The sequence below is a fragment of the Hippoglossus hippoglossus genome, chromosome 7 (assembly GCF_009819705.1).
Source record: "Hippoglossus hippoglossus isolate fHipHip1 chromosome 7, fHipHip1.pri, whole genome shotgun sequence".
NCBI lineage: Eukaryota > Metazoa > Chordata > Actinopteri > Pleuronectiformes > Pleuronectidae > Hippoglossus > Hippoglossus hippoglossus.
The window spans coordinates 9,530,043-9,556,789 of NC_047157.1; the positions used below are offsets into that span (position 1 = coordinate 9,530,043).

General features: G+C 40.4%; 2 protein-coding genes and 1 long non-coding RNA gene across 3 annotated transcripts in view; 2 read left to right on the forward strand and 1 right to left on the reverse strand.

The window, feature by feature from the left end:
- LOC117765317 overlaps positions 1-1,475 on the reverse strand; it is a 24,928-nt gene extending 23,453 nt beyond the window's left edge. The window contains exon 1 of the long non-coding RNA XR_004614554.1: positions 1,341-1,475. This is a non-coding gene — a long non-coding RNA (uncharacterized LOC117765317). The remainder of the gene's footprint in view (positions 1-1,340) is intronic.
- Positions 1-5,332, forward strand: part of tmem115 (transmembrane protein 115) — a 10,251-nt gene extending 4,919 nt beyond the window's left edge. The window contains exon 4 of the mRNA XM_034591769.1: positions 1,807-5,332. Within this exon, the coding sequence (XP_034447660.1) occupies positions 1,807-2,107 (301 nt within the window). The 3' untranslated portion in view covers positions 2,108-5,332. The remainder of the gene's footprint in view (positions 1-1,806) is intronic.
- A 2,796-nt stretch (positions 5,333-8,128) lies between these two features.
- rhoab (ras homolog gene family, member Ab) lies at positions 8,129-21,296 on the forward strand. The gene is made up of 5 exons (XM_034591770.1): positions 8,129-8,285; positions 15,214-15,371; positions 17,041-17,161; positions 18,215-18,345; positions 18,674-21,296. The coding sequence occupies exons 2-5, from the start codon at positions 15,216-15,218 to the stop codon at positions 18,845-18,847; spliced, it is 582 nt and encodes a 193-aa protein (XP_034447661.1). The 5' UTR covers positions 8,129-8,285; positions 15,214-15,215; the 3' UTR covers positions 18,848-21,296.
- Positions 21,297-26,747: the final 5,451 nt, after the last annotated feature.

The window sequence follows — 26,747 nt, forward strand, 5'->3', positions numbered from 1 at the left end:
TTTTTTTAATCAGGTAATTAATTTGTCATAGTGAAGAAGGTATTACACAATCAGTGATGTGTTGCCCTATCACAGCAGTGGGTGACAGATTCCAACCCAGAGCTTTTTTGCTTGTGAGGCGACAGTGCTAACCACTCTGCCTCACACGCCCTCACATTAAATACACCAGTTAAATAGGAGACAGACACAGTGTTGTAGTTGTTATAGCTTTGTTTACTCAGGTATGGTCTGCTGAGCCTGTGCTCTCTTTTAGCAATAGTCCTCAAACACTTCACAGATATTCATACCATAGCTCCATAATTCACACATACACACACTCACTCACACTAACTCCTACTTTCAAGCTGTCGGGGTTGATTTTCCTCCTGTTCAGATGTCTGACACTCACACCTCCAAGCTGTCACAGAGATTCAGTAACAGATAGATTTCACTGCTCACACGTAAAACAGACATGTGAGCCTGTCATTTTTCAAGGGGGCTTTTTTTACCTTTTTTTTTTTTAAATTGGAAACTTATTAAAGAACAGTAAAGGAATATAGTTTCCTTTCCAACATTCAGGAGATCTTTGGTAAATACTCACACAGATGCATATGTTCAGCATTTTTGAAACTTCTCAGTTACAGGGGAACAGCTGTAAATGTGACATTGAACGAATATGGTCACATTTTTTAGTTACTGCCTGGGTTTCATTATGTTTCAGTCTGTGCGTTACTCATCTGTTAAGTGTCTCCTTCCTCCCGTATGACGCACATTACGCACGGCCACCATATTAATTATTTTAAGGCCTTGCTAGAATGTTTGATTTTGATTAGAGGTTGACGTCTTTTGAAAAGGCAATTAACCTAATGGCCATTACTTGAAAACTAATTGCTACTTCTCCAGGATAAGTGGGACATTCAATCAACAAATTACATGTTTTATTCCCAAAATGATGTCATTCATTTGATAACTGTTCTTCCTCTTGATTACTAGTACTAAAAGACAGTAGCAGCATAAAGTGTATTATTCCCCTGGATTATTAATTTTTTTACAACCAACTAACTATTTGAGTCCCTTAAATGTGAATTCACACATTTGCCAGTCCGTTTTTATTATCTAGGACACTTAACTAAGCAGGGAATGAAAGTTTCTCTCACCTACACTGTTTTTCTCTTTTAAAAGAGTTTCATCTAAAACCACAGAAATATTCCTTCAATTATCTATGTAGTGTAGAAAATAGTTGTAATAAATATAATTACTTTGGAAAGTGGAGAGTTATACAATATTATCAGTATTTCAGATATTTCTTTATAACTGTAGTGTCAGACTAAGTATTGATAATTATTTTTAATCCTGTTAACCCCTGTTAATAGGCTTTTTTTGGTAGTTTTTCCTTACTCTTGTTTAAGGTTAAGGACAGAGAATGTCACCTTGTTAAGCCCAATGAGACAAATTGTGATTTGTGAATATGGGCTATACAAATAATATTTGATTGATCTGATAAAAAAAAAATGGAAAAAACAAGTTTTGTGTGTATAAAAGAATGAGACAGCAGGTGTGACCAGTGGACAAGTTATATAATCCGTATATGCCTGAATAGCATATAACAGCTGTAACACTGACTACTGTGGTGACCTTATTCTTCATATGTCTCGATTTAGAGGACACACTTTATGTTTCACACATTCATTGAATCATAATGTTGTAATGGAATCATTAGATTACATCTACATTGACCATTGAAACAATCACAGACGTGTCCTCTGTTACACAGCTGTACTCCCTTTGGTTCTAATGACAACTTTTGTCTCTCCTTCTTCCTCCCAGACAACTGGCCCTCAAAGCTCTGAACGAGCGTCTAAAGCGTGTGGAGGACCAGTCTGCCTGGCCGAGCATGGACGACGAGGAAGATGACGATGAGGACGAAGTCAGAACTGACACACATCCACTCCTCCCAGGTGGGAGAGACCCCTCATCCTCCTCCACACTGAGACCAGCAGGGGGACCCATCGGCGCCTCCACCTTGTCATCCTCAATGTCGCAGAGCGGCGGAGCAGCATCCACAGGTGGCACACAACACCCGGAGTCCAGCATTATCAGCTTCGAGGATGCACCTTCTAGATCGTAACAAATGGAACGAACGTGTACGGATCCGAACGCTGTGTTCTGTGTCACTAGCAGGTACTAGCATTCACTGTCTCTGGCTAGTATACTGATATATTCGGTGACAGTGATTAGGCATACACTCAGTATCTCTCTCACACACACACACACGCATACACACACAAACACACAACATCTTTGACGACCGTGCGCTAACACACACACACTGTCAATGTCATCGTGAAGAGAGGTGGTAACTGTGCAGTGCTTTCAGTTGAGACGTTTTGGTTGTTAACACTCAGTGTATTTGGGCAAATTGGACACTTTATTCTTCTCATCCTTTCTGCATCATCCAGAAATTCTGTCTTGTCTGGACTTCATTCGAACAGCAGAGCTCTGTCTGCTGCAAACTCCATGTGTCTCTTTCTCTTGGTTCCTAAATAAATAACAAAATGTTTGTACGATATTCTTTTTGTAAGTCATTTTCAGAGCAGCCATAATTGTTCTCTGATTGCCTGCTACATGAAAGTCGTCAGTGACCGAGACTTGTGCCGAATTTTTGATTCTTGCTAAAAGGCCAACTCTTTTCGCGCACTGGTGTGATAAGTGCTAAAAAATGGCTGCACGAGACGTTAGCGTTTGTTTGTTTGGTTCCAAATATGTAACCAGATGTGTAACAGAGGAGAAAGTGTGGAAAGCATGTGCTTGCTCAGCACCAGCTGCTGTACCAGAGGAAAGAAGCTGCTGCAGGTCTGACCTGCTGATGAACTTTGATACAAAGTGCCAGGGGAAAGAATTTTCAAACCAGGTTCATTTGCCGCCTGGTGTCTCTCTGGAACAGCAGGCTGAGAAATGGACTCTGGATTTTTTTTTTTTATTGCCCAGATTGATGCTCAGTGGAAATCAATTTGGTAATTTTATCTTTTCTTTTTTTTCTTCAACAAAATCAAAAAGACTTTCAAACTTTGTTTCTGTGCATTAACAAGACATGTAAATGGTGTTACTCTCACACAGACGGACGGTGGTGATGATTTTGATTCTTCTTGTTTTATGACATATGTTTAAGTTAATTTCAGGCCTAATCCTGGAGCACCATCCTGCACCGTTTTAGACTTCCACATCCCAGCTCTTTAGTTGTCTGAGTGAACATGATACAGAGAAGTGTACAGTGTGTCATGGTTGTGTTGGCTCCTTTTCAAATGCAGAGGAGTGATCATGAGAAGATTATATAACAGCCTGTATCCACAGTGTGCTGGTATTTTTATGTCACAATGATCAGTGAGTTGCAGATTCAGAGTTTGTATTTGTATCTGTGATGTGTAAGACATTGACTCACGAGGATAAATGACTTTAAAGACCGAAGATGCCTGTGTTGATCAGTAGTCTGTCTGGTACAGGTCTCTCAGTCGCATCCTTTCCACTTATACATCTCTCATTTCTAAAATGACAGTGCTACACTGAAGGCGGTGATGAATAATTCACTATGGAGGTTGAGGGGCAGCTTAATTGTTTAATCTAAAATGTTTCATGAATTCCAAACAAACAAAAAGGTCAGTGACACATTTGTTTTTCAGAAATTAATCACTGTGCATGTCCAGTTATATTATAGTAACAAATCAAATTTTTGAATTTCCAATTTCCCTTATGACCTTGTTGATTAAAGTCAGCTGCAGCCACTAAATAATTTTACACGTAGCAATCCCGGTAGTCGGAAACTGAAGTGTTGTGATCACAAGGTTGAAAATGTCTCTGATTTTATTGCGAATTCCCGAGTTGTTAGGAAAGTGAATATGCACCTCTGCTGCACATATATCATGGTTCTGAACGTGAAAAATGTTTAAACGTCACTGAAATTCTTGATGGTCTTTCAGGGAAAACAAGCTCAGAAATTGATTCTGCAGATTGCCTTAATGGTTAGTTGATGCCTCTTAAAATTCAGAGACTAAAAATGTGGATTCATGTCACCGCTGTTTGGTTTGGACATTTTACTCTCTACGCAGGCCAGAGAAGCTATTTGAAATTTAGGAATAACAAACATACTGTTACATGTAAAATGTATAGTGGTTATTTAAATTTTTCTATTTAATATTTGTTTTGTGGAGAATAAACCTCAGTTTGCCTTACTGATCACTTTATTTCCCACCAATTTAAAGAGCATAAATATTGACAAACGAAATCCACCAAATCAAATAAAAAACACAGCTGGTTATTTGTGGTTATTTATGATCGTCATGCCCTCCTTTATTAACCAGCAGGAAAATCCTAAACATGAGCAAAACCTAATCTTCTCCTCCCGTCCTCTCAGCAGTAGTAGTCTGTGCTTTGCGAAAAACAAAATGACAGTTCACACTTGACAAGGTCGAGGTTTATATCCATTCTGGGAGCATGTTCCCGGATTAACATTTTCGAGTACTGCAAATTCAGATTAAATGTGAAGAGTTTTGGCTCTTGGGAGTCCAAGCAATGAGAAAGCGTTGCTTTTCACCTGATGGGAACATGTTATTGTTGGGAAATGATAAGCCATATAGGAGTGATGAAACTCTGTGTGTTCTGTCCTGTGTTTCTCCTCGTTTCCTCTGCTCATTTCACTGTGCTCCTACTAGTGGAGGTTTACATTGGATGAGTGGGGCCAGTAAATATGAATGAGTTTTTGTATTGATGAATGGACGTGTTTTCAGACTAGATCCAGCTTTAACGTGCAGAAAGTTTGGCTACAGTCATACATCTGAAATCTCAATCTGTTTCCGCACAACCCTCTACATACAGTAACTGCTAAAAGCAACAGTGCAGTCTCAAGAAGTTCCTCTGGTGATGTTTTTTTGAGCTCAGCTGCTGGCAGAACTCTCACATCACATGATAAACATCAACAATGCGGCAAAACCCATTCAAACATGGACGCATGCAGATTACTGTATAGTTGCAACATGGTCAAGTGTTGTAATTTGATCTGCGAAGAGTAATGTTGTAGTTTGAGGTTTCAGATTGAGTCTGGCTAATCTGGCATTCCGCCAAATCCTCCTATCAGTTCTTGTTCTGTCATCTTCAGTTTTTTTTCTTCTCTGTATTATTGTTTGTTCTGTCTCTGAACGCCCTCAAAAGTTAGGAATGCAATCACATTTGAATAATTGAGATGTTCTGATACCAGCGCCAAAAGAAAATGTCTATAACATATTTTGAAAACTGTAATCTACCAACACTGTATGGAAGGGACTATTGCTGTTGTATGGCGTGGCTCAGGCTGAACCCATTGGGGAAAAAAAATTCATGGTGAAAATGTCGTAGAACTTCTTTATTATTTAGTTTGACAGTCAAAAATGAAAAGAAACACAAATAAATAAATCTAGGAAAATAAAACAGTTACCTCCTAAAGCTTGAAACTCAATACACGTCGCCGCTTAACCTGGGGAACTATACCGCATGAAATATTACAAAATTGACATTTTATTTAGCTCAGGCTAAAGCTACCGGAAATCACTTCCTCTCCGCTGCTCTAAAAACAGTACTTGCCAGTGGCAGAACGGGAAAGAAAAAGTTATTATCTAGATAAGAAAATTGCAGTTTTATCTGATCGAAACTAATATACTTTAAAGACGTAGTATCAACATTTCCGTCAGCACCGGAGGCATTTCCCATGCTAGTATTGGTATCAGAACATTTCTGTTGAGTAATGCCACTGTACACTTGGTGTAGACAAAGTATGATGTCAGCAAGCAGTGGTCATTACACTGCAGTGGCCAATGAGCATGAGCCAAAATGCTATCATTGCAATTTAGTGACATACACTGTGTTTTTCCCCTGTACATTGGTACATTCTTCCATGTCTATTTGGTAAAACAGCGGCTGTGGGGTAACACCAGCGTCATGATTTGTAGATGAAAGCTGTTCTCCTGCCCTCTGGTGAAAAATAGATCCCAGATGAAACCTTTCTGATTTATTTTCCTGTTTGCAAAACTGGACATTTACAACATTTTTCTTTTTTTAAATATTTTTCAGTACTTGTATTTTCCTCATGTCCCTACTTTTGCACCAAACAGATCTTGTTCACACTAATGACAGTTTTGATCTTTCTCTGTACTGTGGCTGTTCCACAGACCCTTATGGTTTTAGTTTAAGATATATTTCTTTATCTCTGTACGAAATAAAAGACGATTGTATGACGAAAAAATTGTGTGAATCTTTGCTGCATCACTGTTGTGGTATTTACTGCTCTTCTCTTGGGGATTTTTACTGTCATGACTGGACCTGGAGGTGGGGGAGTGATGATTAAAGGCAGACCTCTCAAATTACAACACCAACCATTAATACTACTGAATTATTTATAAAAGAAAAACTTTGTGCACTACCTCAACCTGTGTATTTGTAAAATGTGCTTACTGACGCATCTAATTGAGTGGTTATTGAGATCAACATGGGAAAATGGATTTACCTGCATGTTCATGGTAGTTACTGTGTAGTTGGGATGAGCAGATACTTCACGATTAATCAGAGGATATAGTCATTTTTTAAACTTACACTTTTTTCTGGTATACAGTTTGTTGCACCAGGGACCTTAACTGCATGATGCTGTAGCACAGCAATTGAAAATTTGACCTCAGTATTCATAAAACTATAAATGTAGCTATTCTGGGGGCGTAAATAACAATACAACAGGGACAATTTTTGCAATTGACTTACGCCCTGAGGCGGCAGTGTGATGCATTGGTTAGCACCTCACAAGAAAGTGTGGTGTTTGCATGTTCTCCCTGTGTCTGCGTGCATTTTCTTTAGGTTCTCTGGCTCTAACAGTCAAGACATGTTCATAATAATCATAAGCTTGATTTATACAGCACTTAACAATGTTCCACTGTGATTTCCGATGAGAATAAAACAATGGAACACAAGGGCCCTGTCCCAGTTCACCAGGACCACTTGGCCCTACCCCTTTGTTTTGTGCATGGCCGTGAAGGGGTAGTGTCATCCCATTTCTCTATGTGATGTAGGGGTAATGGCCATCTAGCCCTTCAAACACCCCTTCAACCGTAGTGTATTCAGGACCCACTTAAAAATTAAGGGGTAGACGGAAACTCCAGAATGCTTTACGAATGGACGAAGCTAATCACGATGGCGACTGCGGCGGGTAAAATGCTCCTAAATGTAAGTAGGAAAACTTGCAAAATAACTAAGAAATTGTTTTTATCTTATTTTAATCCAGTGGCAAATGAAAAAATAATTTAATCACTGTGACAAGCGTTTCAGGAAAAGTTGTCAGATGTGCCACTGTTATAATGTTGGTTGATAACGGTTGTTAAAATAATAATGTTAGTTGATATTGTTTGTCACTGTAATGATGTTGGTGTCCAGGGGAAGGTTTTCTAGCCCTCCCCCTTGTTGTTCCGTTTGGAGGGGGACACTCCCAGCGAAGGACACTTGTTATCCAGGGGTAGGGCCAAGGGAGAGGAATTGGGACAGAGCAGAAGTGTCCATGATGGAGTCCTAACACTGATCTGTCTCCTGCTTCTGTAAATATAGGTAACTACCTCATGTTACCGCCAGGGAGCGTCCTAACTCCAGGCGCTGCATCCACAGAGAAGAAAGTTACAGCTGCAGTTTCTGCAATGAGCTCCATTCACTGTAATTGGGGGAATAACAGAACTTGCTTAAATGTGGGGCATCCCCCATCACGTATTCAACACGGGACCAGCACAGAAGCCATTCAAAGTATGTCACGAGACCCAGTAACATTATAGATTCATGGAAACCTCCACACTGACTCATGTCACACCTCACTCACGAGTTTATTTCCTTATAGAAGCATTAGCTCACCTGTAATAATAATACATGCGCCTGGTACCTTACCAAGCCCAGTGTTCACAGGTTAAAAGCAGCATCAGCTGGATGTGAGCACACTGTAATGGAAATGTCCGCCCTGGAAATAGACGGTGTTCATGGCTCCACATGATGACACTATCACACATTTCAGCGCGTGAGACTCTGACTCGGCTCAGGGCGCAGGGGTGTCGTGCCCGCGCAGGTGTGGCTCTCGCGCTCGTGCCCGCTACCCCTCCCCCCGCAGCTACAAACTACAAACCCGGGCTGCGCGCTCACGTGAACTAATTCATTGTGAGAGACTGGGAGGAAGCAGCGAGCGACTCGACTGGTCGGTGAAACCAGCTCTGCTCCGGGAAACGCTGAGAAAATCCGACTGCGAGCCACAGAAACTACAGGTAAACTACTTCCCTCGACACCAGACCAGCCCGAAGCGGCACCTTTCTCCCCACCGTTCACTTCAGAAGCGCCAAGCTTTAGTTTATTTTAAGTTGTACGCAGCTTTGAAAGGCAGGGCTAGCTGAAAGCTAACAGCTAGCGGCGTTAGCTAACGGTAGCCAAATTAGCTTTTCCTCCGGCCGACCTCGGTCTCAGTGCGGTGTCCGCACTTTTTGCACTTGTGGCGGAGTGAAACCTGCTTAATGTGGAGTGCAGGGACTCTAGTGGCCGAAAGACCGCGTCCAGACATTAGCCCGGACTGTTGGTGAACTGTGCTAACTTCCACATCGCTTGTAAAGTGGACCGCAGAGACTGGCCTAGGTGGACGAGTCAGCCGCAGCCAAACAATGAGGCTCTTTTCCTGACTTGGACTGACCAGGCGGCTTCCTACTCAGTGTTACTTCAGGAACGGCTGCTGCTGGTAGATATTTGTTGATAATATTTTCATGTAAAGGCATGGTCACAGATAAAGATCATATAAACCACATGTGTAGTTTCAACGCCAATCCGTCCTGTTTGTGGGTAGTAAAACGTGTCAATGTAGAGCTCACAGTCTCCACTTTGCAAAGGGTGTAGGTTATTTGCTTTTCTAACTTGAGGTTTTGGTTTTAACAAACATTCTCACCACTTAGAAGTCATATCTATACTATGTGCGGGTCTCGGTTTGCAGTTTGGTTTGGATCGGGGCCACCCACCCATTCTTCCACTGCGGACACACTGGCCATCTGTTGCCTGTGTGATGACGCCATCTTTCTAGTGACCCACCCAGTGGCTGGCTGCTTTAAAAACAATGTTTGAACACTGTGAGCTCTCTGGGGCAAGACACACAACTTCTTCTATATGTTGGATGTGATGTCTGGTGGACCACGCAAAGCCTCTATATGTTTTCGAATCTGCCATTTAAGTGCATAGTATATGACCACGTATGAGGTTATCTATCTATAACAAGACGTGACATTGTGTTTTTCATATAACTGTATATGAAAGCTTCGTGCATGTGGCATGGCTTTGGAGGGAAAAACAATAATGTAGATTATTGCTGCAGAAACCTGTCTTGTAATTCTTGCTCCTTTTTTATTATGCCGGGCAAGACTACTTTTCATCTATACATTCTCAGTTAATACCCATTATTGTAGCACAGTGTCAACATATGACACCCACATCAGCTTGTGAAAACAAGTGCCTGTCGTTTCAGATATACTAATTTGGGGTAGGCACTCAATGAAACATTTTATAATGATTTCTACTTATTTTGTTCTTGCTGATGTAAAAAAGCCTCTGGAATAGCACTGAATACTTGACTCGCAAGCCTTCGGCAGGAGAGGACGTGCAGGATTTTTTTATTGCGGGTTTTACACACTGTCGCCCTTGAAGCCGTTCAATAAAACGTATCGTCTGCTCCACTGTAGTGAAGGACAATTTCTGGCTGATCAGAATCTAATTTCAGTCAATACTCAATTTGGCCCCAAATCTCCTAATGCACACAGGGTTATTCCCAGTATATATGTGTATGTCAGTGGCTGATTCGATTTGACTGCTTGCTGTTTCTTTAGGTTTGTGCTAAAGAGATTCAGTTTTTAATAAAGGAAGCGGCACATCATGGTCTTAATATGACATCCAATTAAGCTGGTTAAATTTAAGGATTGGAGATTCAAAACATAATTGATAGTAAACACTTCTTTGATATTATCTGTTGTTGAGACTTCAAATATAGAAATTATTATACAAATGGTTTGAATGGACTGATTGAAGATTCGGTTAAGAAAAAAGGTTCAATCTGGTTGACACATTAATTCAAGATCCAGGCCGTATTCTTCTTTGCCATCTATAACACGTAGGTGGGACACATTGTTGCGTTTAGCGTTTATTTTCGGTTCCAACAGTAATGGACACACCTACAGAAATTGCATGTCAGATGGCAGAAGAAAAACACCGGCCGTGTTTCTGTCAGAAATTAAAATATGAATTGATTGACAGTCTGTTAAGCATCATTAAGCAGGGGCAAATTTTCCACCCTGAAGACTGCGTGGGGTGTTTCCTGGCATACAAACACGCATGCTTTAGATGCAACTGCTGTCTGTGCTGGGTTTTGTAAAAGACAGGCTCATGAATCATGAGGCACACAGTAACTGTTAATAATGCAGTTAAAGCTGTGTCATACAAGGAAATGTTGCTGGATGAATAGTGTTTCGTTTAACACTTGATTGATCGCACGAGTGGGTTTGAATTGCAGGCCTACTGTCTAAATATTGCCTTGTTTGAGTGAAAATGATTTAAAGTGAATTACCAAACTGCGAGGGAGGTCTATCACTGACAGGGATTGTCTCAAGATTTTGTTCTGTTGCTCTCTGTCCTTTTTTGGGGGGGATTTTCTCTACCTATAAGTCATATGACCTATTCAAAGTGCCTGAGCGTTTTTGCACAGCTCCACCAAACAAACGAAATGGCAAAAACGACCCTGAGAGTACTCTATTGCTCTGGAGAGTAATGATATCATTGGTCCTGACAATGACCTTCTTTGAAAATTGGTTATAAAAATGAGGGCGTGAGTTATTTTTCAAGGCTAAATGATTACACATTCATTCATTACAACTTGTCCTTTTGAATGGAGAGTAGTAGCGTAACTATGGACTTTTACAGGGTGTTGTTGCACTATGGGTTCTTTTATTCTTTATGTTGCTAGGCTAGAGAATGTTTTCGAGGACGTCTGCAGTGAGTCTTTCAGAGTTCATCAGCGTTAAAGGTGTCTGGTTTGTCCAGTTTAACCTGCAAGAGTTTCTCATGGCTTATGTTTTCTGCCACATATGGAATACATTCATGACACCGGTGAATGTTCTTGATGTCCCCTGGCATCATTACTGTACATGATAGCAAGAATTGTGTCAGATTGCCAAGAATTAATGTGTAAGGTGGGGGAAAAAAAATACTTGTGTTGGGCTACCCTAATTGATTTGATCATGTTGGGGTGATCTCAGTGTTTCGTCATCTGTTGTCTTTTTATTTTATCTTGTGGTTCACGAACATGCAGGTGAGATCAAAGATTTCCTTATCTAATAGAATTATAATCAGGGGAGTACATCTCACATGCACTCAAATTGTTTTTACTGTAGCCACAAACTTAGCTTGCATAACCAGCCTTTTCTGTTTGGGGACACATTTTTAGTGTATTATATTTAAGCAGTGCTTGTGTGAAAAAAATCGAAAATATCCTTTTGTACAGCTGATCAGGTTGAATAGCTCCTTGTGAGCACTGTTTCCATTTTGGATGTGGTTGAATTTTCCTGCTACACACATTTATTTGTGGTGGGGTAACTACTCTGGTGCGATAGGTCACTGTGAGTTTATCCTAGCTCAGTTTGCTTTCACCAAAGTTATAAACCCACCACTTGTTGATCACTATTATCTCACATCATTCTACATTTTCATCAGAGTATGTGCTGGGATTAGGGCTGGGGCGATGCGTTGACGTAATCAACGTTATCGATTACGGTAATACATCAATTTACGAAGCGTGTGTCTTAAGGAAGGTGGCTGAACATAGTCAAAGCATGGACTCACCTGAAGAAAATCCGCAATCATTAGCATAGGTCACCAATAGGCGAACTGTGGTCTGGACTGGACCCAGACACTGTTCTATACGGACCCAGGCGCTGTTGGGAACGAAGAGGAAAGATGTTTTTTCAAAAGCCCTTTATATTAGATTAATATATTCCTTTTGCTAGCTCTTGCACTCATTTTATCTTGGAGAGATTTGGGACTGTAAAGGCAGACTAGCAGTTCAGACTGAGATTTAATGCCTTGCAGTGCACACTTAGATTTTTGTCAGCTTTGTTTGTATTTAAGAGAAGATGATTAAAAAAAATACTTTTTTAAAATGTTGTTTTTGAATTCATTCTTATATTAATAGAGAAATAAAATAGTCGTTGGATTAATCGATAGAAAATTATCGATAGGTGTAGCCCTCGCTGGGATTGAAATCATTGACTTTCAGGGGCAGCCCTCTGCTGTGTATTACTACCAGTCCCATGACTCTTGTATGCTGTAATCAGCACTAAAAGAACAATTAGCGACGCTAATGACTTGCCTACAGGCACCTAGGTGGCATTTGTTGAAACAAGGGTACGTCGCTAGATTGCAACTATACCTGCTGATGAAATGTTGAAAATATACATCCAGCTCCAGGCTAAAGCTGCCCCCATTTTTGTCTTTTCTTTTTTTCCCTCCAGTCATAGCAGGAATGGTTTAATCTTTTTTGACACTGCTGTCCTACTTAGCGTATTCCTTTACCATTTATAGGATGCTTGCAGCACCCTGCAGTGCCATGGTGTATTTCAGGGCCAGAAACTAATGGAACTAGAGGACAATAAAAGACTGAGATTGAAAGACATTTCTTAGGGAGCAGGAATCATCAGGGTACTTTTGTCTGTGAATAAATAAACTCACCATGGCAAGTGAATGTAACTAGTGTGCCCAGTGGACCATTGCAGATGTGTTGTTTGGAAACATTACTGAAAAAAGTGTCTGCATTTGCTATGATTTAGAAAGCGACTTTTGATCAGAAAATGGACTGCACATGCAGCTGTAAGCGGAAGGCGTAGGCAGCACACTGTTTATAGTGGCTGAAAATGTCAGTCACACACTAACTGCTGTATGGACAGAAATAAAATGGAAAAAAAAACTAAAGAGGAAGGAGGACAGACTGGTTTGGACCAGAGACCAGGCATTTGCAAGATGTAGAATTTGTATCAGTACAGTATTTGTTTTTACAGCAGTATGCTATCAAATTATTACAGTTTAGTTAAACAGAACCTCAAAACAAGGCCAGATAACCCAGATCTCTAATCAAAGTGGTAAAAGTGACACAGGAAATTGAACCAGCCTAACCCTGACTGTGGCTACTGCTCTAAAGCTGCTGCAGGTCAAAACTGCAGCTCAGCTGATGGATTCAGAAAAAAACAGGAGCGGCACCAGTATGGTTGGGTATCGTTTAAATTTATCGATTTCGATTCTGCTATCGATACAGGTTATTTTCGATTCCAAAATGGCAAAAAGAGGTTTATTGGACTGGACCTATGCGCAGTAGCTGTGCTTCATGTTACACCGGGAAGCACTAGTAAAGCCTTGTGGTAGACAGGCAACATTACAAAAGAAAACCCACACAACTCATCTCGAAGCCTTATCAGACATTATCAATGTCTTTGACTCCACTGTGTAAATTAGTAGTAACTGAGATAGAGTCAACGGTGAAACATTTTGCTTTGAAAATACTGGTGTTTAAATTAACCAAACAACACAGTCGTATTTGTGAATAATTAGTAGATGGAAATGTTCTAATTGTCCTTGTAAACTAATGCTCCATCAATAATTGTGAACTTTAAGGACTAATGTAAAATTATTTATTGGCTGAAGATGACATGCTCGGAGACTGCAGGACATTAAACGCTGTACAGTCTTTCAGACGCCGTGCTGCCTTTCATGTTTGTTGAGCTTTTCCACAGGCATTGAACTTTGCCTTGTCGTCGTTGTCTTTTTTTAAAGTGAACTCACACTTTTGACCATTTATCACGGCTCATCTTTACCACGCCATGCATGCTAGGTTGCGTCTAAACAAATGGACAGGCTGTTGCGTGACGTAGGCAGGTCCTGGCAGATATATACAGTGTCCTTGCAGTTAAGGAACCGATGAGCAGAACGAAAAACCTGTGATGGAGATAACAGGTTAGAGAGGCATGATTGACACTGCAAGGTGCCGCAACTTCTCTGATCAGGGAGGAAACAACCATTCTGTGATACAATTTATTTCCCTTTTTATGTTGGGTCCTGTTATCCTTTTTCCAGTCAGCAAGTACACATTACTACTACTTATATATAACAGGATTGTGTATACATTTCCAGACCTGACAAGTAGATCCTTTGTATCTCAGTTTCTGTACATATATAAAGGGAAATCACCGTTTTGATTTTGGCGTAATATTCATCGAGTTCAATGGAAAATCCACAACATTTTCGCGCATTTCCTGTGTTTGACTTTCTGGTGAATGCCATTTCCTAAGATATCTAGGCCAATGACAACAGAATACATGTCACTCATTTGCCTCAACTTCCCATAACTCAATTTGGTAAGCTTGTTTTCACACACCCACACTGTGTTAGGTCACTTACCATCATGTATTGTATTTCATGTAAGTAGTCGCCTGTAAGGACAGGAACCTAGAGTGCATCCACAGATATTTTAGGAGGGGTCAAATTTCAACATGTCACCCTTCCCTTACACTTTACCCACTTCTTATTATAAAAACACATGTACTACATAAGTCAATAGTATTGGCTTTTTTGTATCAAGCTAGCTGTATCTCTTAAACTTAGTCTTACAGTATAAACGACCAGTCTACAGGATTTTTGACCAACAAGCTCCAAAGTGCAAAGGGTTTCTTACTTGAAAAACATGAATTGATTATATTCTGTCTCTGCATCGATGCAAAGTCGTCTGCATCGCTATGTATCGAGAGAGAAAAAAATATTTAAAGTCCTCGATATTTCAACAAAAAGCATGACAATGACAAGTAAGACAATTACATTTCAGCCTTGGGTATCCCATCATCATCTCACAAACCTCGAGAGGCTCTGAACCTCTATTGTGTTGTTGCATTGATTCACCTGCACCATGCTTCACTGGTCAGTTCCCTTAATATGGCACAGCCTCTGTTTTTGTCTTCTTTTTCGTAATGCCTAAAATTTATTTTACTGGAAAAGATTATACATTTTTCCACTGGATATGCATGTCTCAAAACAATCAATGCTGTTGCACTCCTGATTCTGCTGTATTTAATGCCTTTTCTGCATCTTCTTGATTAGAAACTTTACCTCCTCCACTGTGTCTCTCTCCAGGAATGGCAGCCATTCGTAAGAAGTTAGTGATCGTGGGGGATGGAGCTTGTGGGAAGACCTGCCTTTTGATTGTCTTCAGCAAGGACCAGTTCCCTGAAGTCTACGTCCCCACTGTGTTCGAGAACTACGTTGCTGACATCGAGGTGGACGGCAAACAGGTGAGATATCCTGGGAAAACCTTGTTTGGTGACAGTGATTTTTAAATAAATACACAAAAATCCAAGTAATTGACAAATTTTCATCTGACTGTACTGAGTTATCTACTCGCATTTCCTTTTTGTCACAACACATCTCTGTCTCTTTTAGTCTCAGCAATTGTTTTTGTGTTGGTATCAGGGCTTATTTTGTTCCCTGGGTGCTTATTCGTGCTCCATTTCCATATCTGACACAATTGTCAAAATATGTCTTGTAGGTGTTTTATCTAAAACACATTTAATTGCCCCATTAACCAGGGGTCTGGTGCTTATTTTGAGTTTTCTAGATATGTATACAAATCCATTGATTTCAAGTTTTCCTCAGTGATATAGCTTTGATTTAATTTTATGTTTGTTTAATACTTCAGATATTTAAAACTTAAAGATATTCACTATTAAACATCCACAGTAACACCGACAATAAGCTCAACTCCTCCAGGTTAATGATGTATTGTTTGTGTCGTTCAGGATAACTGTGGCACCAAGTCAAACTTATCAGTCACAAACCTTCACATCCTGACGCCTTTCTAGGAGGGTGGGATTCTGGGACATGGAGTCTGTAGTGACTAACCCACCCTGTCATAATGTCTTGATCTGGTTTCCTTTTGTTGTTTAGCAACGCTGTCTGCTCAGAGGGGCCTTTTGTATGTCACTGCCCATGTGCCACTTAAGTGCACACATCCATAGATATCTGTCCGCCTAAGTATGCCTTTTGTTTTTCTTTCCTTCCCCACAAGATGCATGGATTTTCCTCAGCGAAATTACCAAAAATGCTCAAATTTGCCCACAATGTCCTGGATCTGCCCCCCAAAATTTAATGGATTCTGTCTTGACCCATGTCCTATACTTAAAAGTTTCATGGAAATCCGTTCAGTTGTTTCTGTATAATCGTCCTTACAAACCAAGCAAATGGACAGGGGTGTAAAACTAACCCCTTTGGCCTTTAGGTCATTATTATTCCAGACTATTTATCAGGAATAAACAAAGATCTCTTGTGCTGAATATCAGTATTTCTTCTTTTTTTTTACCAAATCAGATTACAATACCAGGCATCTTAAAAAAATATATACTCCACAAAACAGGATAAAATTGAAGCAATATACAGTGGATGGTGTTGGTAAACAGTCTAAAAGCTATAAAAATGGAAATTACTCCCAACATTTAATTTGTTTAAGTTAATAAAATATATCTGTATGTACTGGTTGTAGTTAAATTGAATCATCAAGGTTAACCGTCTGAATCATGGCCCAAACTGCACAATGAGACCAGCTATTTAAGATTTAGGTGAAAATCTGTCAGGCTAAATGCAGAGATTCAACACAGTACTCAGATTTTAATATTTTTTTATGATATTCAAATCTGAATAATTAAAAGAACTTTTAGGTTTACGAAAACATTAAACGGCACTAAAAATCCTCACACGGACATTTATGATGTTTGCTTTCCACTTAATAGTCATAACTCTTTGCTATTATAATGCACTTATTTCTTTTAGTCAAATGAGGAATTAAATCTGTCCTTTTTATAGTTTCTTGTCAGGATGAGGTCTTTTGTGGTCTTTGTTTCTTTGTTATTGATCATTTTCTTTCCACTATTTCCATGTTCCTCTTTTGTCTGTCTCCGTGTGTGTCAGGTGGAGTTGGCTCTCTGGGATACGGCGGGTCAGGAGGACTATGACAGGCTGAGACCTCTTTCCTATCCAGACACTGATGTCATTCTCATGTGCTTCTCCATAGACAGCCCTGACAGCTTGGGTAAGCACAAACCACACACACATACACGGATGGGTGCAAGCAGACACGTTTTCATGCACCGCATAAAACGCATCATCTCCGTCCTTCCTCTTCACCCCCGTCTTTCCGTTTTCATACAGAGTTATTTCTGGGGCCTGTAGATGGTGTGTTCATCCTGTTGTGACGACTTGTAGGGGAACTGCTTGGCCATGTTCCTACACACTGACACAAATCATTTGTCATGATGTTAAACTAGAACAACTCCCTTTCTCTTGACCATTTCTCTCTGATCATATGAAAATGGATTTTCATAAAATGAGGTGATAAAAGCTGCAGATAACTGAAGTACCACACATTAATTAAACAGTTAAATGAGAGGAAGTTACAGTTGTAAGGAAACATGGCTCCACTGTTCTATAGTTTGCCTTTTATAGTTGTTTTACATAACCATTCTTCACAGATTACATTTCTGTTTGAAGCAGTACTTTTTTGCTGACCATGACTTTTTTTTACATTTGATGCTCAGTAGAGATAGGGGATAGACTCTTATTTGTCTTTTGTCTATTTTTCTGAAGCAGATTTATCTCTGCATTGATTCACATTTTAAATTAAATTACTTTCTAAAAGTCAGGCTAATTAAAATGCTGCTCTCGCTTATTTAGCTGTTAATTAATTTAAAGATAAGCATTATTGCTCTGCCATCAAATCACTTACATGCAGTGATTTCGATTTCTGTGGGGTTTTTTGTTTTATAGCAAGAGGAAATTTTACCAGCATTTTCTTTTTTGTTTTAACATATTGACATAGTTATACTTAAAGTGAAATGTTCATGACAGAGCTAAACCCAGCTTAGTGGAGTACATGGCACTTAGTTTAGCCGTGGTTGTCTCCTGAAAGAAAACTTATTGCCCAGCTGGAAAGATGAAAATATAGTAAAGATTCTTCACTTCTCTTGTAATGGGCCTTGCACAATTTTAGTCAATGAAAGTTACCCATAATAATTACATATACTATACACACAAATACGTCATTGGTGTCTGGCCAGTGTTAATTGAGCTGTTCTTTTCCTCACAGAAAACATTCCAGAGAAGTGGACCCCAGAGGTCAAACACTTCTGCCCCAACGTTCCCATCATCCTGGTAGGAAACAAGAAAGACCTGCGTAATGACGAGCACACGCGTCGAGAGCTGGCCAAGATGAAGCAGGTAACTGAATCCTCTTTGCTTGGGCCAAATTACAGTTTAGGTTTGTCTCTGAAGTTGAAAGAGGTCTATAATGATTTTAGGTATTTGACTGATGGGAGTTCTTGAGATTAAATAAGGCAATGTAAGACTTAATCCCATGTCGAAGGGTTTGACGAGGTGGAGGATTTAAACATTCACAATAGTACTGTGACCCCCAAAAGTGCATGTTAGTTTGGTAAAAGTATTCATAGCAATATTCACTGACTTATATTTTAGATATTTACTTATGATTATCAAGGAGTGGAGTTATGTTTCTAAATTGAGTTCTTGGGGTTTCTTCATCCAATAGGAGCCAGTGAAATCAGAGGAGGGCCGAGACATGGCTGGACGAATCGCAGCATTCGGATACATGGAATGCTCCGCTAAGACCAAGGACGGCGTACGAGAGGTGTTCGAGATGGCCACCAGGGCGGCACTGCAGGCCCGCCGCGGAAAGAAGAGCAATAAATGTGTACTGCTGTAAAATGGCCGACACATTTGGACTGTTTTCACCCTGGGCTACTGTACATGGGACTGGGGCATCGGGAGGGACTGAGGGATGACTAGATTGGGGAGGGGGGGAGGGAAGGAAAAGCAGTAAACTACTACCGCTGTAAAATGACTGTTTGTTGGACTGAATTGACCCTGGGACTTGGGTTTGGGAAGCTTTGATTGACCGGGTTGGGTGGGTGGAAGGAAGAGGAACGAGGGAGCGCAGGAAATGACTACCGCTGTAAACATTGGGCTCTTCACCTTTAGGGTTACCATCAAGGTGGGACATTTCCACCAGCCTTGTCATGTGTCTCAAGCCACTTACACTGATAAAGAACCTTCAGAGATCCTGGTCCTTTCCACCGTCAGAGGAACATTTATCCCAGTGTGTTAATATCTGGACTTGGGGGTGACCCTGATGAGACTAAACCAGTTTTCAAAGTTTTATTATGCGCTGTAGTGATCTGGAAAAGTTGTTTTAACAGCTCCAATAGTGAAAAAAATCACCAATAAACAGTGCATTAAACAGGATTGAGGTCAAATGGCTTGCAGTTTAATTCAAGAACAAAAAAGTTATTTTGCCTAAAATTGGGCATTTAGAGAAATTTTCCTTGAGAGGATTGTATGCTCTATATGAAACCAGTGGTCATGTGCTGTCAGGTGCTCAGGTCTTGTGTGTTGTATTATCAGAGAGGCGTGGAGCCACATGCTCACATGTCCAGCTCAGTTCCATTTAGTCCCTGACTGGGGCTAATCCTATGCGTACAGACTCACAGTGACAAACACATTGAGCCCTGCTCTCACTCAGATTATTTGTTATAATGACCCGATAGTAAATACTGTTAGTTCAAATTAAATTGCCCTCAGCGCTGGGTTTAAACTGAAGCTACGTGCTGATCTGTAATCTAGTGGCTCTATTCACTACCTGTATTGCAGTCGCTGCTGTAAATATCAGGCATCACCGCAGTGCTACAGAGGAAGTTAACATGCATCCAGAGGAGCACCAGTGGGACTCCCTCAGTGTCCTAACCAGACACTGAACTGTCCACATGCTGCTGAATCTTTATGGTGTTTGATCGGTCTACTTTTGGAGATGATCAGCTCTCACGTGAAGGTGATTTAACATTTGATAAATTCTCTCGACTGAATCAGTGGCAGTTGAATTGTTTGTCCCACTGGGTGAAAAGGGTATCTTCCTGTCCTGCGTAGTACAACCTGAGCAAACTGCGCCACTCCCATCCCTTCCTGTTCCACACAGCTGACTGCTGGTGCTCACCTTCCCCTGGTTTGAGACCAGGACAAAGAACAAGGAGGAGAGTATTGTGTTTACATGCACACCACTGATCTCCTTATTCGGGACAAATGATTAATTTTTGTGTGTAGGCATGTATAAAAAGGTCAAATGTACAGGCTCTGATAATCCCATGTTATCCATCGTTTATGTTTGTCTTTGATTGGTTAAATGTTGCTATCTACCATCTGCATCAACAGTTTAACCTAAAAAGACAAACATGACCTTTTTCATCCATAATACTTTGCATGGAAACCCCAGAATGGTCCGATTTGGAGATAAACATTCAGGTAATCTTCATCACTAACATGCTGAGTGAGAATTAACCACCTGCTGTGTGTTGGAAAAACACTTGGTTTTAATTTCTTTTAATATTTTTCTTTTTTTTTTAAGTCTTTTATTTTAGAAATGAAAGTGTGGCCAGTTATATTTGGGATTTATGAGTCACCAGCCTTCCCTGACTTTTCTGTGTGTTTTACTGCAAGACTGAGGCTCTCTTCTGAGTGTTGCATCCTGTTCTTCTTCCTGGTCCACAGGGAGGAGCCTGTTCCAGATACCCAGTTTTGTGTCGTTGTTTTCATACTTTTGTTTTCTGCTTTAAAACAAGTCATAAATATGTCTATCAGTATTTAAAAATAGGAGGTGGAAGACTAGGGGACTGCTCATGTGTTGTCGCTTTAGTTTATTCTTTTGTGCTTTACCTGAATTTTTATTTTTATTTTTATGATGATTTTCAATTGGGTGTAACGACTCGTCAATCATCCCTGCCAAATGCTGTTGTTAGGCAGTCAGGAGAAAGGCTGGCCCCTCGGCTGCCTGTCTAGAGCATCACTATGACCACGTGTGCTGGCTTTTTTTGTTTGTTTGTTTTGAATACAAACTTGGCTGAAAAGACAAAAGGAAAAAAAACGACTCTAGTCTCCTTATTATGTACAAATCATTTTTATTTCTAGTTTTTATTGTATTTTTAAATCCTGATTTTGGATGCTGAAGCAGTGATGTACACAAAAGGAACAGGAAAACCAAGCTGTATGCAAAAGTCTGTAAATATGAAATGTGGGTTTGTTCATACTAGACTATACACATGCACAGGACTGGAAACTATTTGTAAACTAGCTTTGGTTTGTGTAATAAATTACTTTCTATAACACCCAGCTTCTATTCATTATGGTCTCGGGAGGGAGGACGTGGGGAAGAGCTCTTAAGTTCAATCAATACACATGTAATATGAGTGACGGGCAGACCTCAACACAAGGAACACGCAGAGAAAAAGGTGTAGAGAGCAGGAGCCACATCACTTTTAGAAAGACAAGTAAAATGTATAGTCTTAATTAGCTCCCTCTTCATTCATGCACTTGCCCCCTGTTTTTGTTTTGCATATTTCTGTGTTTGCATCTTTCATATCAACTGTGCGAAAAGGCCTTTTGTTCATTTTTTGTGTCTGGTTTTAAACAGTTTTGTATAATGGCACATTCACTTTCATAATTTTTTTTATATTTTCAGTCTGGCAACATCTCAGTCAGCTACATTTTGATCAGTATTCTCACAGCTTGAAAGCTACACCACCAAATCCCCATCCATCAACTCGGTCGCAGGTTATAAGTTCTGCTGAACACGATACAGCAATAAATAGAGATAATGATTTATTAGTGAGGCGTGTCGTCTCATGGGTTTTAAATCTCGCTGGTGCAGAGCTCCAGTTCATCGCAGCAATAAAGGTCCCACAGCAGAGCCTGGTGATAAAATGAGGATCCCACGTATACGGAGCCTCATCTGATCATAAAGCTGAGTGAGTGAGTGCAGCGACACTCTGAACGTCCTCCACACCCACTGATGTTATTACTAACTGCTGCACTTCTGCTGCACAACAGCAGACTTCTCATAGCTTCACTTCCACACAGTGTCTGCTAGTCTTCTTTGTTACGGGCAATTGCTCAAATATATCATCTTAAGCAATTACATTTTTTTTATTAGCTGTGCATTTACTTCTCTTGAAAATCCAAGTTGCATTTATGTTATAAAACACTATAATTCATTTAAACATGTTTTTTCCCACTGTAGAACCATATGTGACATTAGCCATAGGAACAACATGAACATCCAGGTGAAATGCTTTTGAGTTGTGTATTTTCATCTTAATCTGTGGTGTTAGCCTGACACTCCCTATGCCAACAGATAATTAGACAGTAATTATCATTTAAGACTTTTCACTTCCTTTACTGAAACACCAACTATGCGTGTGTGACATAATTTCTATATGGTGTAACCTAGGTTGATTGACCTTTGTATCTTATTTTCTTCTATATATTTATTATGATATATTGACTATGATATGTATTTTAATTGCTGTTAACTGTTGTGATACATCATGTGAGTGAGATGACAACTGTATGTCTATCAGAAGTCTGAGGGAGAGTCTTGTGCTTCAAACGTCACTACGTCAAATAAAATCCTGGGTAAAATTCTAGGTGTGAATTTCTCCTTCACCCATTTTTGTGATGTGCACGAAGTTCCCATACTTATTTTTATATTTGACATTGCCATTTCAGTTTGTTGACTTAACGACTGTTTTACTGTTTCTCTGTATTAGTGAGTCAAAAGATTTCATTAGTGTTATTGCAAAAGTAAAACAAGAAGGAATCACAACATAGTGTCTGCGTGTCGTCCTGTATTTGCAGCTTGTGTAGTTTTGCTTTGAAGGAAAAGAAATCCTCTCTCACTCACTCACTCTTCTCCACTCAGCACAGACAAAGCTGTGTTAAAATCCTGTGGAGTAGCATTGGTCATCGGGATGAGGAGCAGAAAGTAACAACACACCACTCAGGGATGTGCACGCAGCCTCACGCTGAGGCCCGCGCTGCAGAGAGAGAGCGGAGTGTGTGGGATGCTGAGGTGAGGCAGTTTCACCCTGTGTGGGATGATGCTGGATGTTCTGGAGTTATATCAACAAGCTGCAAGTTGTGTGTGTGTGTGTGTGTGTGGGTGTGTGTGTGTGTGTCTGTGTGTGTCTGTGTGTGTGTCTGTGTCTGTGCGTGTGTGTGGAGTTTGGTTGTGTAAGGCAGCACGGAGGAGTAAAACCACAGGAATAAAATGGATGAAAGTGTGAGCAGGAGGGTGCTCACAAGGAGGTTTTTTTAAAATATCACATGCAGCACATGTCTAATGCTTAATTATAAGCTTAAAGCTGCAGAGGCTCATATTATTACGACTCTGCTGTGGACCAGAATGGTGGTAAAAGTCTGTTTTGAGCTCACAGCCACTTTTATTGAACATCATGATCTGTTAGTGCAGCCAGAGCAATAAAGAACCGAAGGCAACTGTCATCATTTTGGTGCCACTGTTTGCACGAGGGGGGCAAGAGGATGTAAAAACAACCACACTTCAAGGCATAAACTATGATAGAGGGCTATTTAAGACAAGAGGGGGGAAAACGTATAGAAAAAGAAACGTGCCTGGTTTACTGCCACTCTGCTAAATGGAGAAAGAGCTGATTGTGACAGTGGAAAAACTGAGCAGCAATAATCTAAAGGAATTATGTAACACTGAGGGTTGCCGATCTTTTTCGGAACCACTTACAGCCTGTGTTCCAGGCTTTCCCGCTGTTTTTCCATCTCGTGCAAACCATCCAGATCTCAGGTCAAACTGGAGTTCCCATCTTATTACATCAGAGAGGTGCCTGCAGAGACCTTTGGCAGCTTGTATATGGGAGATATGTGCGGTACGGGAGGAAGAGGAGGTGGTATGAGGAGGTATGGAAAGTGTAAGGAATGCATGGATAGTAGGAGGAGGAGGCCTCGGCTGATGGATTATTAGAGGCGTAGTGGGTGGATGTGAGAGAAAACAAGAAGTCGGCCTGCAGCTTCTGGGACTGAAAATGACTTCCTGAGACTGAGAATAGAAGTACTTTTTTTTACCCAACTGTTAAAACTCTTATCTGCTGCTGGACACCAAGCTACATTCTACTGTACGTTATTAACCCTCAAGTTGATTCCAAATCAAACCTACTGCATTGTTTAGGTACTGGTCCTCAAAAGTAGGTTCCCTTGTTTTTCCAGTGGTAGCTGAAGGCTTATTGGAAACAAAACAACATCCAGGTTCCGGTTTATGTATCAAAGAGATCCCATGTTCCACTAGAATGGATTACACACCTCCGTCAGGGCCCAACAGTCTCCTTGTGAAACCATCTTTAAATTCACTACGTCCAGATTTTAATTTCGATCTGCAACCAATTGCGCACACTCATAATTATCAGCCCCCTAAACATGTCTGATCCAGAAATTTAAAAAAATGTCCCATAACACAATGTTAAAGAACAGATACAAAAGAAACCTTGATCTGCAACAAAACTTAATGCTTTCTTTCCTGACCCAGACCACATCCTATCACCAGGTTTCGTGGTAATCTGTCCCGTAGTTCTTGTTTAATTCTGCGAAGAAACAATAAAGAAACGGACGAAAACACAACTTCCTTGTTTGAGGTAACTGTGAGCAAATGTGGAACTGTTGAATTCTCTGGAGAAAGATTTAATATGTTGCTCAAATATTATTTAATTTAACAAAATGTATCAAGAGAAAATAATGAACAGTATGAACGTATTGAGTAACATTTATGTTATGATGTTGGCTATTGATTAATGCATAATGGATTTGTTATGATTGGTGGAAAGAAACGAGACCAAAAAAAGAGAAGCCATCTGTATTTATGTCATATCATTTGTAAGAAAGAGGCGGGTTAATGTTTCAAGATTTTTCTTCTTCCTGGTCCTTACTAGTTCATACTCAAATAAACTGAACTAAATCTAATCAAAATTTATAATCAAGGCCTAAAAAGAGTAATGCACAAAATGGCTATAGCAGATCTTACATGCAAAGTAAAAAAAAAACAGTTTGATAAAATGGTTGCCTCAATAAGAAGCATTCACATGTTTAGGACTCTCTGATCTCAAATGTCAGCTCGCTTATGTTTCATCATTAAACACGGATCTCATTTGTCACCACCGGGTTTGCAAAGGTTGCTGTTTTTTCTAAGCGATTGGTGCATTTTCCTTGAATATCTGTATACTCCCATAAAGGGATAGTTCACCCAAAAATGAAAATTAACTCATTATCTACTCACCACTATGCCGATGGAAGGGAGGGCGTAGTGTTTGAGTTTACAAAACCCTTAAGGAGTTTTAGGGGTCACAGCTGACATTTAGTCTAAATAAACGGTGTAAATGACGCTGTTTTTAGTTGATTTATAAATGTCGGGGCTTACAGATGCTTGAAAGACACCACAGTAGCAGCATGGAGGCATTTTACTTTTTTTTATTTTGTATTTACATTTCAAGAAATGGTCACGATTTACTTCAATTGTATTCGATTCAACTGCTACACTGTTTACCCCTGAAACTCCAGAAGTGTTTTATGGACTCAAACACTTCACCCACCCCTCCATCGGCATAGGGGTGAGTAGATAATGAGTGCATTTTCATTTTTGGGTGAACTATCCCTTTGACACGTCTTCAAACTGCTGTTATCTATGTTGCTACCCTGATAAGTCTACATCCAAATGTTTTGAAATAAAATAATTCCCTCTGGGCACTGGGTGAGAGGATCAACTGGTTGAAACTACACAGTGGCTCAGTTCAGTCTTAAATGTCATTACAACCCTAGTCCCAGTATGGATTATGTATTAGTTGGTTGAAAAAGCTACTTCTGGGCTCACGGTGACGTTGCATGGTGAGATTCTGAGGGAAACCACATAGAAACCAGAGCGTGGAAAAGGGAAGGAAGGAAGCTCGTCACTGGCGGCTGCACCCTGACTGGTGGCCGGCACCATGTAAGAGTCAGAGGTGCGTCTGGTGCAACACTTGTGGAGGAATGAGCTGGAGGGAGGCAGCAGAGGGTGAGGGGCCTGGAGACGGGCCCGCTCTCTGACTCTCTGACTCTCTGTGACTCTCCCTGACTCTCTCCTGCTCCTCCGGCTGCCGGAGAGGAACAGCACCCAGCGCAGCGCCACCGCCGCCTTTATATACCGCTCTATTTTTAGCCCCTCACAAGCCCAACTATTTTTAACCAATATGAGCTCATCGCCCACCCGACCTGTCCAATGGGATGTCAGGCAGCAGAGGACAGCCGTCCAATGGGAGGCAGGCAAAGGGGTGAAGGGGCGGGTTGTACAGGCGCATGGAAAAGGGGCAGAGAGAGGCGACGAGCAGAGAAGACCTCTCACTCTGATGTCTTTCCAAAGTACCACAGACTACAGAAAGTTTATCTCATAGAGGATTTAATTCTTGCAAAAAATTTTGAATTAAGATCTTCTGTCTATGTTAAGATAAATTAATTTGTTATGGCTCCTAAATATGAAGCACTTGCACCTATGAATGTATATAGTTTAAGTTTAGTATTGATTTGTAATAGCACTTTCTACCTTGCTTTTATTTTAATGTACTATTGCACTGCTGAGCTGACCAGTTTCTTGTTGTCCAACACCTTTCATTGTACTGTTGACCCTGTGTTAACTGCATTTGACAAATAAAAACTTGAAATTTGAAACACTTATTTAATTCAGTTATAATAAAACCAGAGTCATTTTGTTAGCATTCAACAACTAAGTCTGT